The sequence below is a fragment of the Engystomops pustulosus genome, chromosome 9, assembly GCF_040894005.1.
Source record: "Engystomops pustulosus chromosome 9, aEngPut4.maternal, whole genome shotgun sequence".
NCBI lineage: Eukaryota > Metazoa > Chordata > Amphibia > Anura > Leptodactylidae > Engystomops > Engystomops pustulosus.
In genome coordinates, this window is record NC_092419.1 from 25,404,039 (window position 1) to 25,419,890 (window position 15,852).

Genomic DNA, 15,852 nt, shown 5'->3' on the forward strand with positions numbered 1-15,852 from the left:
TGTCACAAATTAGCATCAAAAACTGCAACTCCTCTCATCACATGTCAAATCTGAACAGCAACTAGACAAGTGGACGAAAAAAAAGATCAGAAAAATTTTATAGTAAAATGGCGCCAATTTTTTTGTAACAAATAGAGATGAGCGAGCACTAAAATGCTCGGGTACTCGTTATTCGAGACGAACTTTTCCCGATGCTCGAGTGCTCGTTTCGAGTAACGAGCCCCATTGAAGTCAATGGGAGACTCGAGCATTTTTCAAGGGGACCAAGGCTCTGCACAGGGAAGCTTGGCCAAACACCTGGGAACCTCAGAAAAGGATGGAAACACCACGGAAATGGACAGGAAACAGCAGGGGCAGCATGCATGGATGCCTCTGAGGCTGCTTAAATGCACCATTATGCCAAAATTATGGGCAACAGCATGGCCATGACAGAGTGACAGAATGAAGCTAGATAGCATCTAAAACATCCAATAATTGACCATGACACTATAGGGGACGGCATGCAGAGGCAGTGGCAGCAGCGGCAGGCATGGCAACATACCCTAAATGGACTCAGGCTTCAAACCAATGGGTAGCAGAGAGGAACCAAAGGAGGTGAGCAAGAAGCGCTCAAATAATATTGGTACATGATAAAAGTTTGCCAGTATATTTTGTGGATTACACAGCAGGGTGGCGACAAAGTTAACATGGAAGCCATGAAAACAATCCAAAATTCTGCCTGACACAGCTCGTTTGATAAGGGGACCATGTATGGAGGCAGTGAACTAGTAGTAGATTAAAGGTGCTGCAGTTAAAACTATGTTAGTTGGATCTTGGCATGGAGCTGGCGCTCCGCTGCCAGGCGAGCTTTCGTCAATCCAAGCCCCTGTCTCTAGGCTACTCCCCAAACAGCACTTTTAAAAACCTTTCGGATAAGATCAAGTGTAGTAGCGTTCTTATAAGTTTGGGATATGGCGGGTGAGGGGAATGTAAACATCTGCGCAAGAAGCGCTGAAATAATATCCGTAAATGAAAAAAGTTTTCCAGTATATTTTGTGGCTTACACAGCAGGGTGGCGACAAAGTTAACAAGTTTGATGTGGAATGCCCTGCAATAGCTCTTGGGCGGTGTGCCTTTTATCACCTAGGCTCAGCAGTTTGAGCACCGCCTGCTGTCGCTTAGCAACGGCACTGCTGCTGTGCCTAGAGCTACCGACTGATGGCGCCATGCCCACGGATGGTAATTCGGAGGAGGAGGAGGTGGAGGAGGGGTGGGAGGATTTGGAGGTATAGTAGGCCTTTGAGACCTGGACCGAGGTAGGCCCCGCAATCCTCTGCGTCGGCAGTATATGACCAGCCCCAGGGTCAGACTCGGTCCCAGCCTGCACCAAGTTAAGTGTAGTAGCGTTCTTATAAGTTTGGGATATGGCGGGTGAGGGGAATGTAAACAGATTCGCAAGAAGCGCATGAAGCGCATGGAGCTGGCGCTCCGCTGCTAGGCGAGCTTTCGTCAATCCAAGCCCCTGTCTCTAGGCTACTCCCCAAACAGCACTTCTAAGAACCTTTTGTATAAGATCAAGTGTAGTAGCGTTCTTATAAGTTTAGGATATGGCGGGTGAGGGGAATGTAAACAGATGTGCAAGAAGCGCTGAAATAATATCCGTAAATGGTAAAAGTTTGCCAGTGTATTTTGTGGATAACACAGCAGGGTGGCGACAAAGTTAACAACTTTGATGTGGAATCCATGAAAACAACCCAAATTTCGGCCTGACAAACCTCGTTTGATAAAGGGACGATGTATGGAGGCAGCTATATGGACGACTTTTGGAGGTAGCAATGGAGACAACGTGTGGAGGCTGCTATGGAGACAATTCAATTTGGATAGTGCCTGTATGTGGCAGTCCAAAAAATTTTTCAAACCAGAGGAGCAGGTAGGTGGCCCTCCAGAAAAATGGAATAGATTGAGTGCCTGTATGTGGCAGTCCAAAAAATTTTTCAAACCAGAGGAGCAGGTAGGTGGCCCTCCAGAAAAATGGAATAGATTGAGTGCCTGTATGTGGCAGTCCAAAAAAGTTTTTAAACCAGAGGAGCAGGTAGGTGGCCCTCCAGAAAAATGGAATAGATTGAGTGCCTGTATGTGGCAGTCCCAAAAAATTGTTTAAAACAGAGGACCGGAAAGGTGGCCCTCCAGAAAAATTGAATAGATTGAGTGCCTGTATGTGGCACTCCCAAAAATTGTTTAAAACAGAGGACCGTGTCGGTGGCCCTCCAGAAAAATTAAATGCATAAAGTACTATACCTAGAGCCAGTGGGCCCTGTCAAAAAACAGCCAGTTTCCTCTGCTTTACAGTAGAAAGAGGAGGAGAAGGAGGAAAATGAGGAGGAGGAGGAGTGGATAAATTATTCAGGTTGAGCTTCCTTCACCTGCTGGAGATTTGAAATTAGGAGAAATCCATGCTTTATTCATCTTGATAAGCGTCAGCCTGTCAGCGCTGTCAGTCGACAGGCGTGTACGCTTATCGGTGATGATGCCACCAGCTGCACTGAAAACCCGCTCTGACAAGACGCTAGCGGCAGGGCAGGCAAGAACCTCCAAGGCGTAGAGCGCCAGTTCGTGCCACATGTCCAGCTTTGAAACCCAGTAGTTGTAGGGAGCTGTGTGATCATTTAGGACGATGGTATGGTCAGCTACGTACTCCCTCACCATCTTTCTGTAAAGATCAGCCCTACTCTGCCGAGACTGGGGACAGGTGACAGTGTCTTGCTGGGGTGACATAAAGCTGGCAAAAGCCTTGTAAAGCGTACCCTTGCCAGTGCTGGACAAGCTGCCTGCTCGCCTACTCTCCCTCGCTACTTGTCCCGCAGAACTACGCACTCTGCCGCTAGCGCTGTCAGAAGGGAAATACTGTTTCAGCTTGTGCACCAGGGCCTGCTGGTATTCATGCATTCTCACACTCCTTTCCTCTCCAGGGATGAGAGTGGAAAGATTTTGCTTGTACCGTGGGTCCAGGAGAGTGAACACCCAGTAATCGGTGCTGGAATAAATTCTTTGAACGCGAGGGTCACGGGATAGGCAGCCTAGCATGAAATCTGCCATATGCGCCAGAGTACCAACGCGTAAGAATTCACTCCCCTCACTGGCCTGACTGTCCATTTCCTCCTCCTCCAACTCCTCCAACTCCTCTTCTTCTGCCCATACACGCTCAACAGTGTAGGACTCAACAATGGTCCCCTCTTGTGTCTCGCCAACATTCTCCTCCTCTTCCTCCTCATCCTCGTCCACCTCCACCTCCTCCGATATGCGCTGAGAAACAGACCTAAGGGTGCTTTGGCTATCAACAAGGGAATCTTCTTCCCCTGTCTCTTGTGAGGAGCGCAAAGCTTCCGACTTCATGCTGACCAGAGAGTTTTTCAACAGGCCAAGCAGCGGGATGGTGAGGCTGATGATGGCGGCATCGCCACTGACCATCTGTGTTGACTCCTCAAAGTTACTCAGCACCTGACAGATATCAGACATCCACGTCCACTCCTCATTGTAGACTTGAGGAAGCTGACTGACCTGACTACCAGTTCTGGTGGAAGTTGACATCTGGCAGTCTACAATCGCTCGGCGCTGCTGGTAAACTCTGGATAACATGGTCAGTGTTGAATTCCACCTCGTGGGCACGTCGCACAACAGTCGGTGAGCGGGCAGTTGGAGGCGGCGCTGCGCTACCCTGAGAGTGGCAGCATCTGTGCTGGACTTCCTGAAATGCGCACAGATGCGGCGCACCTTCGTGAGCAAATCAGACAGATTGGGGTATGTCTTGAGGAAACGCTGAACTATCAGATTTAACACATGGGCCAGGCATGGCACATGTGTCAGTCTGCCGAGTTGCAGAGCCGCCACCAGGTTACGGCCGTTGTCACACACAACCATGCCTGGCTTCAGGTTCAGCGGTGCCAGCCACAGATCAGTCTGCGCCGTGATGCCCTGTAATAGTTCTTGGGCGGTGTGCCTTTTATCGCCTAGGCTCAGCAGTTTGAGCACCGCCTGCTGTCGCTTAGCGACGGCACTGCTGCTGTGCCTAGAGCTACCGACTGATGGCGCCATGCCCACGGATGGTCGTTCGGAGGAGGAGGTGGAGGAGGGGTGGGAGGAGGAGGAGGCATAGTAGGCCTCAAACACCTGGACCGAGGTAGGCCCCGCAATCCTCGGCGTCGGCAGTATATGACCAGCCGCAGGGTCACACTCGGTCCCAGCCTCCACCAAGTTAACCCAATGTGCCGTCAGAGATATATAGTGGCCCTGCCCGGCAGCACTCGTCCACGTGTCCGTGGTCAGGTGGACCTTGTCAGAAACGGCGTTGGTCAGGGCACGGATTATGTTGTCTGACACGTGCTGGTGCAGGGCTGGGACGGCACATCGGGAAAAGTAGTGGCGGCTGGGGACCGAATACCGAGGGGCGGCCGCCGCCATGAGGCTGCGAAAGGCCTCGGTCTCTACTAGCCTATAGGGCAGCATCTCCAGGCTTAGCAATCTGGAAATGTGCACATTAAGGGCTTGGGCGTGCGGGTGGGTTGCACTATATTTGCGTTTCCGCTCCAGCGTCTGGGGTATGGAGAGCTGAACGCTGGTGGATGCTGTGGAGGATCGTGGAGGTGACGATGGGGTTTTTGTGGCAGGGTCCTGGGCAGGGGGCTGACTATCAGCTGACACAGGGGAAGGAGCAGTGGTGTGCACGGCCGGAGGTGAACGCGCTTGTTGCCACTGAGTGGGGTGTTTAGCATTCATATGCCTGCGCATACTGGTGGTAGTTAAGCTAGTAGTGGTGGAACCCCTGCTGATCCTGGTTTGGCAAATGTGGCACACCACAGTCCGTCGGTCATCCGGTGTTTCCTTAAAGAACCTCCAGACTTCTGAAAATCTAGCCCTCGCCGCAGGAGCCCTCGCCACGGGAGCTTCACTAGTTGACACATTTGGCGCTGATGCACCAGCTCTGGCCCTGCCTCTCCGTCTGGCCCCACCACTGCCTCTTCCAACCTGTTCTGGTCGAGGACTCTCCTCCGTCTCAGAAGCACTGTGTTCACCCGGCCTCTCAACCCAGCTTGGGTCTGTCACCTCATCATCCTCCGATCCCTCAGTCTGCTCCCCCCTCGGACTTCCTGCCCTGACAACAACTTCCCCACTGTCTGACAACCGTGTCTCCTCATCGTCGGACACCTCTTTACACACTTCTTCCACTACGTCAACAAGGTCATCATCACCCACAGACTGCGACTGGTGGAAAACCTGGGCATCGGAAAATTGCTCATCAGCAACCGGACAAGTGGTTTGTGACTGTGGGAAGGGTCCAGAAAACAGTTCCTCAGAGTATGCCGGTTCAAATGGCAAATTTTGCTGGGAGGGGGCAGACCGGGGGGGAGGAGGCTGAGGTGCAGGAGCTGGAGGAGTGCCGATTTCGGTGACATGGGTGGACTGCGTGGAAGACTGACTGGTGGACAAATTGCTCGAAGCATTGTCGGCAATCCACGACATCACCTGTTCGCACTGTTCTGGCCTCAACAGTGCTCTACCACGAGTCCCAGTAACTTCAGACATGAACCTAGGGAGTGTAGCTCTGCGGCGTTCCCCTGCTCCCTCATAAGCAGGTGGTGTCTCACCCCGCCCAGGACCACGGCCTCTGACCCCTGCAGTAGTTGGACGCCCACGTCCCCGCCCTCGTCCTCTACCCCTAGCCCTCGGGTTAAACATTTTGAAAATGAGAGTTATAACTTGTATTTTTTTTTTAACTTTTTTTTTTTTTGTTTTTTTGTTTTTTTGTGTTTTTTAGTTTTTAAAACCAAACGATGCTATCCTATTGCTATGGCTATTTTCTAGCCAAGTATTACAGCACACTACTATGCCAGATGAGATGACGCTGAGTTATGAAAAAAATAAACGTAAAATAAAAAAGGAAATGGCAGACTGTGCCTAGTTGAAATACAACCCCGGGCCCTAATAAATTTTCCCACTTCGGTCTTTGCGATGGATATGTGCGTCACTAAAACACAGTGGTCGCAAGTCTGACTCCAAATTGCTCCCAATTTGATAGTAGATGCACTGCAGCAAGTACAGCCACCAGCAGATCAACCAGAAATCAAATATATCTAACGCTACTGTAGGCGTAATTAAGACGTTTGTATTCTCCTATGGCTATTTTCTAGCCAAGTATTACAGCACACTACTATGCCAGATGAGATGACGCTGAGTTATGAAAAAAATAAACGTAAAATAAAAAGAAACTGGCAGACTCTGCCTAATTGAAATACAACCCCGGGCCCTAATAAATTTTCCCACTTCGGTCTTTGCGATGGATATGTGCGTCACTAAAACACAGTGGTCGCAAGTCTGACTCCAAATTGCTCCCAATTTGATAGTAGATGCACTGCAGCAAGTACAGCCACCAGCAGATCAACCAGAAATCAAATATATCTAACGCTACTGTAGGCGTAATTAAGACGTTTGTATTCTCCTATGGCTATTTTCTAGCCAAGTATTACAGCACACTACTATGCCAGATGAGATGACGCTGAGTTATGAAAAAAATAAACGTAAAATAAAAAGAAACTGGCAGACTCTGCCTAATTGAAATACAACCCCGGGCCCTAATAAATTTTCCCACTTCGGTCTTTGCGATGGATATGTGCGTCACTAAAACACAGTGGTCGCAAGTCTGACTCCAAATTGCTCCCAATTTGATAGTAGATGCACTGCAGCAAGTACAGCCACCAGCAGATCAACCAGAAATCAAATATATCTAACGCTACTGTAGGCGTAATTAAGACGTTTGTATTCTCCTATGGCTATTTTCTAGCCAAGTATTACAGCACACTACTATGCCAGATGAGATGACGCTGAGTTATGAAAAAAATAAACGTAAAATAAAAAGAAACTGGCAGACTCTGCCTAATTGAAATACAACCCCGGGCCCTAATAAATTTTCCCACTTCGGTCTTTGCGATGGATATGTGCGTCACTAAAACACAGTGGTCGCAAGTCTGACTCCAAATTGCTCCCAATTTGATAGTAGATGCACTGCAGCAAGTACAGCCACCAGCAGATCAACCAGAAATCAAATATATCTAACGCTACTGTAGGCGTAATTAAGACGTTTGTATTCTCCTATGGCTATTTTCTAGCCAAGTATTACAGCACACTACTATGCCAGATGAGATGACGCTGAGTTATGAAAAAAATAAACGTAAAATAAAAAGAAACTGGCAGACTCTGCCTAATTCTACTCAAACCCCTAATAAATTTTCCCACTTTGGTGTTTGAGGTGGATATGTGTGTCACTAAGAGCTAAACACAACGGTAGCAAGTCCCCCTGCTAATTCCTCACAATATGGTACTAGCTGCAAATAAAAAAAATAAAAAATTATAACGTTATTGTAGCCCTAAGAAGGGCTGTTGGGTTCTTTAAGAATCACTCCTGCCTAACAGTAAGCTAATAGAACACCCTAACGCTTTCCCTGAGCAGCAGCAGCTCTCTCCCTAGCGGCATCCAGACAGAGAATGATCCGAGCAGCGCGGGCAGCGGCTAGTCTATCCCAGGGTCACCTGATCTGGCCAGCCAACCACTGCTATCTACGTGTAAGGGTACCACGTCATGCTGGGTGGAGTGCAGAGTCTCCTGGCTTGTGATTGGCTCTGTTTCTGGCCGCCAAAAAGCAAAACGGCGGGAGCTGCCATTTTCTCGAGCGGGCGAAATACTCGTCCGAGCAACGAGCAGTTACGAGTACGCTAATGCTCGATCGAGCATCAAGCTCGGACGAGTATGTTCGCTCATCTCTAGTAACAAATCAACAATTCAGTTATCTAAATTTAGCACATTTTTTTACTTCATTTTTTCCCATGTTCATCACTGTCTCTCCTTGTCAGAGCTGGTGAATGTGAAGCTGAGATCTTACTATACATAGAGTCTCTTGGTGATATCTATCTATATAGCCATGTAATATGTATGTAGCAGCCAATCACAGCTCAGCTTTCATTCAGACAGAGCACCTAATAAAATGAAAGCAGCGCTGTGATTGGTTACTATGGGTAACACTACTTTACTACAAACAGCTCATGTATAACTCCCTTATGTATAACAATGGGACATAGTTTTGGCATATGTTGGGCTAATTTGGACCTCTGGATGTATATGGCAGGTATGAGGTCACCACCTGGACACTATTATACAAATGTCTTTACTATAGGCCGAAATATTTTAGGCTGTCCTATCAGAAGTTGATATACTGATATATGAGTAACTCCCGGAATAGAAGAGAGTCAAAAGGGTTAAATTTGCCATATTTAATATACATTTATCATGTCTCCATCATTTATTATGCAAGATGGCCGCTCCCTGTACTGGGTTGCCATGGAATCAGAATCCTCCCCATTCAACTGAGTTCTAAACATGATATCATACCCGCTGTGATGTCATCACTGCTATATAACTCCCGCTCTGTACCCATAATTCTCTGAGGGTTGTATAGTAGAGGAGTGGAGAGTGAAGAGGAGTTTTTTTTGCTGCTTTACTGACGAATGATGGAAAGATTTTTTGTAAGTAGACTTTATTTACTGACGGATATCAGGATTATTGTTAGTGATGAAATTTAGACATCAGGAAATAGACGGTCGGATTGTAATGTAGATAAGGGGAATCCTGGGCGGTGTCATACTGGGGCTCCTTGGGTCCACCAGATAACATTTTTCTGGAGGACCCTCTTCACATTCAACTAAATAAAAAGACCCTTCCAGCTTCCAAATTTAGTTATCTTCCGCTGTATCTTTGTAATCCAGTGTAAGGTTGGAGCCTGGGCCCACCGGAGGATCCTCCGATCCTCTGGTGGGACAGTCCGACACGGATCCTGGGGAATATCTGCTCTCATTTTTTGGTTTCTGTTCTACATTTGGGGCATTATTGATAGTGCTGTGTGTCCAGAGGAGCAGGAAGAAGATTTACCCCCCTGACCCCTGTCCCTAAAGGACATATTATAAAACATGGTGACATCATATCCAGGTCCTGATGTCCCCTCCACCCATTCCTGGTTATACTGAGGTCCTAGATCTGTCATTAGGGTGACATTGAGGTGTCTGGGAGGGTGAGGGGAAGATCTAAACCCTGTATCTACTGTGCACTAGTTATAATATGTCACCCCCAGACTCATTCTTACTCTCCTCTTGCTGATAACAGTTTAAAATTATAAACTTTATGTGAAGAAATTGCAAAAATTGTATAATATACTCTAAAATAAAGATGGCGGATGTGTGTACTGGTTACCATAGCAATAGAATCTTTCTCCATTTACTTTCTCTATCACTGCTGTATACAGCCTGGTATTACCCATAATGCTCTGAGAGATAGACTATGTGATATTGAAGATGTTCTAGAGCCGTCTACTACATCTTTACTCATTTCTGGTTATATCAATGTCTCTTTCCACCAATGTCCTCCTATACTCCACTAGTGTCTCCACCATCTCCGCTCCTGAAGGTCTATGGTTACTTTGCATGATTCCTTCTGGAGACGTCTCCATCATGTGGAACCACAAATAATTTCACTGACCCAAAATTCTGTTCTTCTCTCTCCCCTATAGGATAAACTTACTGGGCGCACCCGTGTCCAAGTCCTGTCCCGCAGGGCACTGGAGCCGGAGGCTAAGCGCACATGGATCAAATCCTACAACGACGGGGTAAATAATTCTAGAGACGTCATCAGCCATCACCACATTATACATAACATGTGATATGTTATTGATCTGAAAGTAATGTTTCTATTTTTATGTCCCACAGCTAGGTCCTTCTCCTGCCTTTTATGATTTGGCTGCTGCTGCACAGGATGGACCAGGAGAGCTGATGCCGGAGTCACCTGAGCCCCCCTGCTGGATTGTTAGATCGGTAAGGAGGCCATTACTATATAGTCATGGACTCACCATGTCCCATAACTGCTGCTGATGCTATTGATGATGATGTTGGAGGTGATGATGAATTGAGGGAAAATGAATCGAATTTGACAATTAATATGTATTGACAGGAGAGTTTCCTACCCCTGGATCCGCCTGCAGAGTATAGTACAGGAAAAACGCAGCTGGACTTGGACTGCATCATCACGGTAATGTCTCTTCTCCTCTATGATCCACACACGACTTATAGACAATGGGGCAGATTTACTAATATTCTCTAATAGACGCAAGATAAACTAGAGCGTGTTATCAAGTACATGATTTACAAATTTAGATGTAATAGTTACATCTGGTGTCCGCTGTACGTTTCTTAGATCCAGGCACCGTGACTGTGGTAATCTTCTTATATTTGTTATCTATGGTCTCCTTCCTTCTAAATTCAACTTTTAAAATTATGCCAATGAGCCTATAGAACTCTTGGGGTTGTTACCAGAGACTCTCTGTGCTGCAGCTTCACAGACTATTACACTGTCTTCCCCACCTCCTTCTCCCCCAGCACTTCCCTCCTGGGGAGGAGACTGGGTAACGGTCTGTGGAGTTACAGCACAGAGGGACACTGGTAATACCCCCCCAGATTGCTTCTGGCTCATCAGCAGAATTATAAAGGTTGATTTTAGAAGGAAGGAGTCTATGGATAACACATATGTTTATGAGTAATTGATCCTGGTTTATTGGTTTCCACCAATGTCCTCCTATACTCCACTAGTGGTCTCCACCATCTCCGCTCCTGAAGGTCTATGGTTACTTTGCATGATTCCTTCTGGAGACGTCTCCATCATGTGGAACCACAAATAATTTCACTGAACCCGAAATTCTGTTCTTCTCTCTCCCCTATAGGATAATCTTACTGGGCGCACCCATGTCCAGGTTCTGACCCGCAGGGCACTGGAGCCGGAGGCTACGCGCACTTGGATTAATTCATACGAGGACGGGGTAAATAATTCTAGAGACGTCATCAGCCATCACCACATTATACATAACATGTGATATTGGGGTTATCTGGGGTTCACCTCCTCAATAAGATGTCATTGATCTGAAAGTAATGTTTCTATTTTTATGTCCCACAGCCAGGTCCTTCTCCTGCCTTGTATAATTTTGCTGCTGCTCCTGATGATGGACCAGGAGAGCTGATGCCGGAGTCACCTGAGCCCTGCTGGATTGTTAGATCGGTAAGGAGGCCATTACTATACAGTCATTTAGTGTGTGGTGTCCGCTGTGTGTACAATTTTCGGTGCTTTTCCATAGTAAGTCTGGACCCATGTTTATAGCTGAATGGAGGATTCATTTGCTTTCTATCGCTCTAAATTTCTGTGTATCCAAATTCTCAACAGGAGAAAAGAAGATCATCAGGATCACGATGGAGAAAACGACTGAGGAGCCTCTTCTGCATGGTGAGGAGATCTCAGTCTAGGACATGTATCTCAGCCTGGTGATACGTGTCGTGTATCTCAGGATCTCATTCACAAGTGACTGGACTCGTGATACACACATCATCATCAGCTTTCTCTTATCTTTCCTCTGTAGAGCCGGGAATCAGTGATGGTGACTCCTTTCACGCCAGCTCCCACCAGACCGGACACAAAACACTTTGGATGCCAAGTGACAGAAGAAGAGCTCAGCCTGATGTCACATGGGCCAAAAGTCACCGTGATCCAGGTGAAACCCTATATGGTTGACGCTTCCACCCAGGTCCATAAGGATGAGTTCTGAGGTAGGTGGAACGCACATCAGTACATTGTGACAAGGACAACATCTGATTCTGCAGATCGGAGTCTTCAGAACTTGTCACCGTATCACACACTATTTTACTATTACACGTCTACAGCTAAGGTGATGCTACGGCTGTTTTCCTCTTAGTTTGGAAAAGTGCATTATGGGAGCTCAAAAAATATATTTACACCATACACCGACTGATTTTTGGCTTTTGCGTTGGATTATATGACCTAATGTGAGACTTTCCAATGAAGATAATTTTTTTTTTTTGCAGCTTTTATTCCTGAACTTCCTGACTGCTCTGCACTTCATCCCCAAGGATAAGAAGATCTTCTAGACGACCTGTGACCTACCGAACCTGTAAGTCCTGATAGTCTATACTCTGCCACATAGATGGAAACCTATCACTTCTCTACTAGTGAGCAATGTCCATAAGATATTCCCATCTAGGCGATGTCCATGTGGTATCATCACTGCTCCGGACACTTAGATATGGATCACTCCAGGATGGCCCCAGTCTTGTAGACACGTAGCAGCCACTTGATGAGGAATGTATGAAGTGATAGATCTTTGTTCTTTCATTAGGCCAATAGACGCGTCCTCCCGCCCCGGGTGTCAGAGCTGGACGTCTATGACTATGAAGATCTGAACATCTACACAAACCTTTCTACTGAGGTTTTATACTATTGACCATTAAACGGATTATGTCAGTGTCAGGAGACTATGGTCTGCTGTACTGGATCCATGAGAGGCTCCACTAACACTCACTCTCTGGTCTCTCCTTGTCCGCCTTTATATACATACACAGTACAGGGGGATCTCCCAAGTGTTATACACAGTACAGGGGGGTCTCCCGAGTGTTATACACAGTACAGGGGTCTCCAGAGTGTAATACACAGTACAGGGGTGGTCTCCCGAGTGTTATACACAGTACAGGGGGGGTCTCCCGAGTGTTATACACAGTACAGGGGGGTCAGTGTCAGGAGACTATGGTCTGCTGTACTGGATCCATGATGGGCTCCACTAACACTCACTTTCTGGTCTCTCCTTGTCCGCATTTTCTATACATACACAGTACAGGGGGGTCTCCTTAGTGTTATACACAGTACAGGGGGTCTCCCGAGTGTTATACACAGTACAGGGGGGTCTCCCGAGTGTTATACACAGTATAGGGGGGTCTCCCGAGTGTTATACACAGTACAGGGGGATCTCCCGAGTGTTATACACAGTACAGGGGGGTCTCCAGAGTGTTATACACAGTACAGGGGGGTCTCCCGAGTGTTATACACAGTACAGGGGGGTCTCCCGAGTGTTATACACAGTACAGGGGGGGTCTCCCGAGTGTTATACACAGCACAGGGGGAGTCTCCCGAGTGTTATACACAGTACAGGGGGGTCTCCCGAGTGTTATACACAGTACAGGGGGGTCTCCTGAGTGTTATACACAGTACAGGGGGGTCTCCAGAGTGTTATACATAGTACAGGGGGGTCTCCCGAGTGTTATACACAGTACAGGGGTCTCCCGGGTGTTATACACAGTACAGGGGGATCTCCCGAGTTTTATACACAGTACAGTGGTCTCCTTAGTGTTATACACAGTACAGGGGTCTCCCGAGTGTTATACACAGTACAGGGGTCTCCTTAGTGTTATACACAGTACAGTGGGGTCTCCTTAGTGTTATACACAGTACAGGGGGATCTCCCGAGTGTTATACACAGTACAGGGGGTCTCCTTAGTGTTATACACAGTACAGGGGGTCTCCTTAGTGTTATACACAGTACAGGGGGTCTCCTTAGTGTTATACACAGTACAGGGGGGTCTCCCGAGTGTTATACACAGTACAGGGGGGTCTCCTTAGTGCTATACACAGTACAGTAGGGTCTCCCGAGTGTTATACACAGTACAGGGGGGTCTCCTTAGTGTTATACACAGTACAAGGGGGGGGGGGGGTCTTCCGAGTGTTATATATAGTACAGGGGGATCTCCCGAGTGTTATACACAGTACAGGGGGATCTCCTGCGTGTTATACACAGTACAGGGGGATCTCCCGAGTGTTATACACAGTACAGGGGGGTCTCCCGAGTGTTATACACAGTACAGGGGGGTCTCCTGAGTGTTATACACAGTACAGGGGGTCTCCTGAGTGTTATACACAGTACAGGGGGATCTCCCGAGTGTTATACACAGTACAGGGGGTCTTCCGAGTGTTATACACAGTACAGGGGGTCCCCCGAGTGTTATACACAGTACATGGGGGTCTCCCGAGTGCTATACACAGTACAGGGGGGTCTCCTTAGTGTTATACACAGTACAGGGTGGGTCTCCTTAGTGTTATACACAGTACAGTGGGGTCTCCCGAGTGTTATACACAGTACAGGGGGTCTCCCAAATGTTACACACAGTACAGGGGGGTCTTCCGAGTGTTATACACAGTACAGGGGTCTCCCGAGTATTATACACAGTACAGGGGTCTCCCGAGTGTTATACACAGTACAGGGGGGTCTCCCGAGTGTTATACACAGTACAGGGGGGTCTCCTGAGTGTTATACACAGTACAGGGGGGTCTCCTGAGTGTTATACATAGTACAGGGGGGTCTCCCGAGTGTTATACACAATACAGGGGGGTCTCCCGAGTGTTATACACAGTACAGGGGGGTCTCCCGAGTGTTATACACAGTACAGGGGGGTCTCCAGCGTGTTATACACAGTACAGGGGGATCTCCCGAGTGTTATACACAGTACAGGGGGATCTCCCGAGTGTTATACACAGTAGAGGGGGATCTCCTGAGTGTTATACACAATACAGGGGGGTCTCCCGAGTGTTATATACAGTACAGGGGGGTCTCCCGAGTGTTATACACAGTACAGGGGTGGGGGGATGTCTCCCGAGCGTTATACACAGTACAGGGGGGCCTCCTTAGTGTTATACACAGTACAGGGGGGTCTCCTTAGTGTTATACACAGTACAGGGGGGTCTCCTTAGTGTTACACACAGTACAGGGGGGGTCTCCTTAGTGTTATACACTGTACAGGGGGGTCTCCCGAATGTTATACACAGTACAGTGTGGTCTCCCGAGTGTTATACACAGTACAGGGGGGTCTCCCGAGTGTTATACACAGTACAGTGGGGTCTCCCCAGTGTTATACACAGTACAGTGGGATCTCCCGAGTGTTATACACAGTACAGGGGGGTCTCCCGAGTGTTATACACAGTACAGTGGGGTCTCCCAAGTGTTATACACAATACAGTGGGATCTCCCAAGTGTTGTACACAGTACAGGGGGGTCTCCCGAGTGTTATACACAATACAGTGGGGTCTCCCGAGTGTTATACACAGTACAGTGGGGTCTCCCGAGTGTTATACACAGTACAGTGGGGTCTCCCGAGTGTTATACACAGTACAGGGGTCTCCCGAGTGTTATACACAATACAGTGGGATCTCCCGAGTGTTGTACACAGTACAGGGGGGTCTCCTTAGTGTTATACACAGTACAGGGGGGTCTCCAGAGTGTTATACACAATACAGGGGGGTCTCCTGAGTGTTATACACAGTACAGGGGGGTCTCCTGAGTGTTATACATAGTACAGGGGGGTCTCCCGAGTGTTATACACAATACAGGGGGGTCTCCCGAATGTTATACACAGTACAGGGGGGTCTCCCGAGTGTTATACACAGTACAGGGGGGTCTCCAGAGTGTTATACACAGTACAGGGGGATCTCCCGAGTGTTATACACAGTACAGGGGGATCTCCCGAGTGTTATACACAGTAGAGGGGGATCTCCTGAGTGTTATACACAATACAGGGGGGTCTCCCGAGTGTTATATACAGTACAGGGGGGTCTCCCGAGTGTTATACACAGTACAGGGGTGGGGGGATGTCTCCCGAGCGTTATACACAGTACAGGGGGGCCTCCTTAGTGTTATACACAGTACAGGGGGGTCTCCTTAGTGTTATACACAGTACAGGGGGGTCTCCTTAGTGTTACACACAGTACAGGGGGGGTCTCCTTAGTGTTATACACTGTACAGGGGGGTCTCCCGAATGTTATACACAGTACAGTGTGGTCTCCCGAGTGTTATACACAGTACAGTGGGGTCTCCCGAGTGTTATACACAGTACAGTGGGATCTCCCGGGTGTTATACACAGTACAAGGGGGTCTCCCGAGTGTTATACACAGTACA

General features: G+C 47.9%; 1 protein-coding gene across 3 annotated transcripts in view; it reads left to right on the top strand.

Moving 5' to 3' along the window:
- Positions 1 to 12,418, top strand: part of LOC140076780 (uncharacterized) — a 56,944-nt gene extending 44,526 nt beyond the window's left edge. The window contains exons 1-10 of one of the 3 annotated variants that reach the window (XM_072123480.1): positions 8,478 to 8,550; positions 9,588 to 9,683; positions 9,784 to 9,888; positions 10,025 to 10,102; positions 10,791 to 10,886; positions 11,021 to 11,122; positions 11,285 to 11,344; positions 11,478 to 11,664; positions 11,941 to 12,026; positions 12,252 to 12,418. In XM_072123480.1, coding sequence (XP_071979581.1) covers positions 8,533 to 8,550; positions 9,588 to 9,683; positions 9,784 to 9,888; positions 10,025 to 10,102; positions 10,791 to 10,886; positions 11,021 to 11,122; positions 11,285 to 11,344; positions 11,478 to 11,663 — 741 coding nt within the window. In that variant the 5' untranslated portion in view covers positions 8,478 to 8,532 and the 3' untranslated portion in view covers position 11,664; positions 11,941 to 12,026; positions 12,252 to 12,418. Of the gene's footprint in view, positions 1 to 8,477; positions 8,551 to 9,587; positions 9,684 to 9,783; positions 9,889 to 10,024; positions 10,103 to 10,790; positions 10,887 to 11,020; positions 11,123 to 11,284; positions 11,345 to 11,477; positions 11,665 to 11,940; positions 12,027 to 12,251 lie in introns of those variants that run through there. The other 2 variants (XM_072123482.1, XM_072123481.1) reach the window with 2 other exon arrangements.
- Positions 12,419 to 15,852: the final 3,434 nt, after the last annotated feature.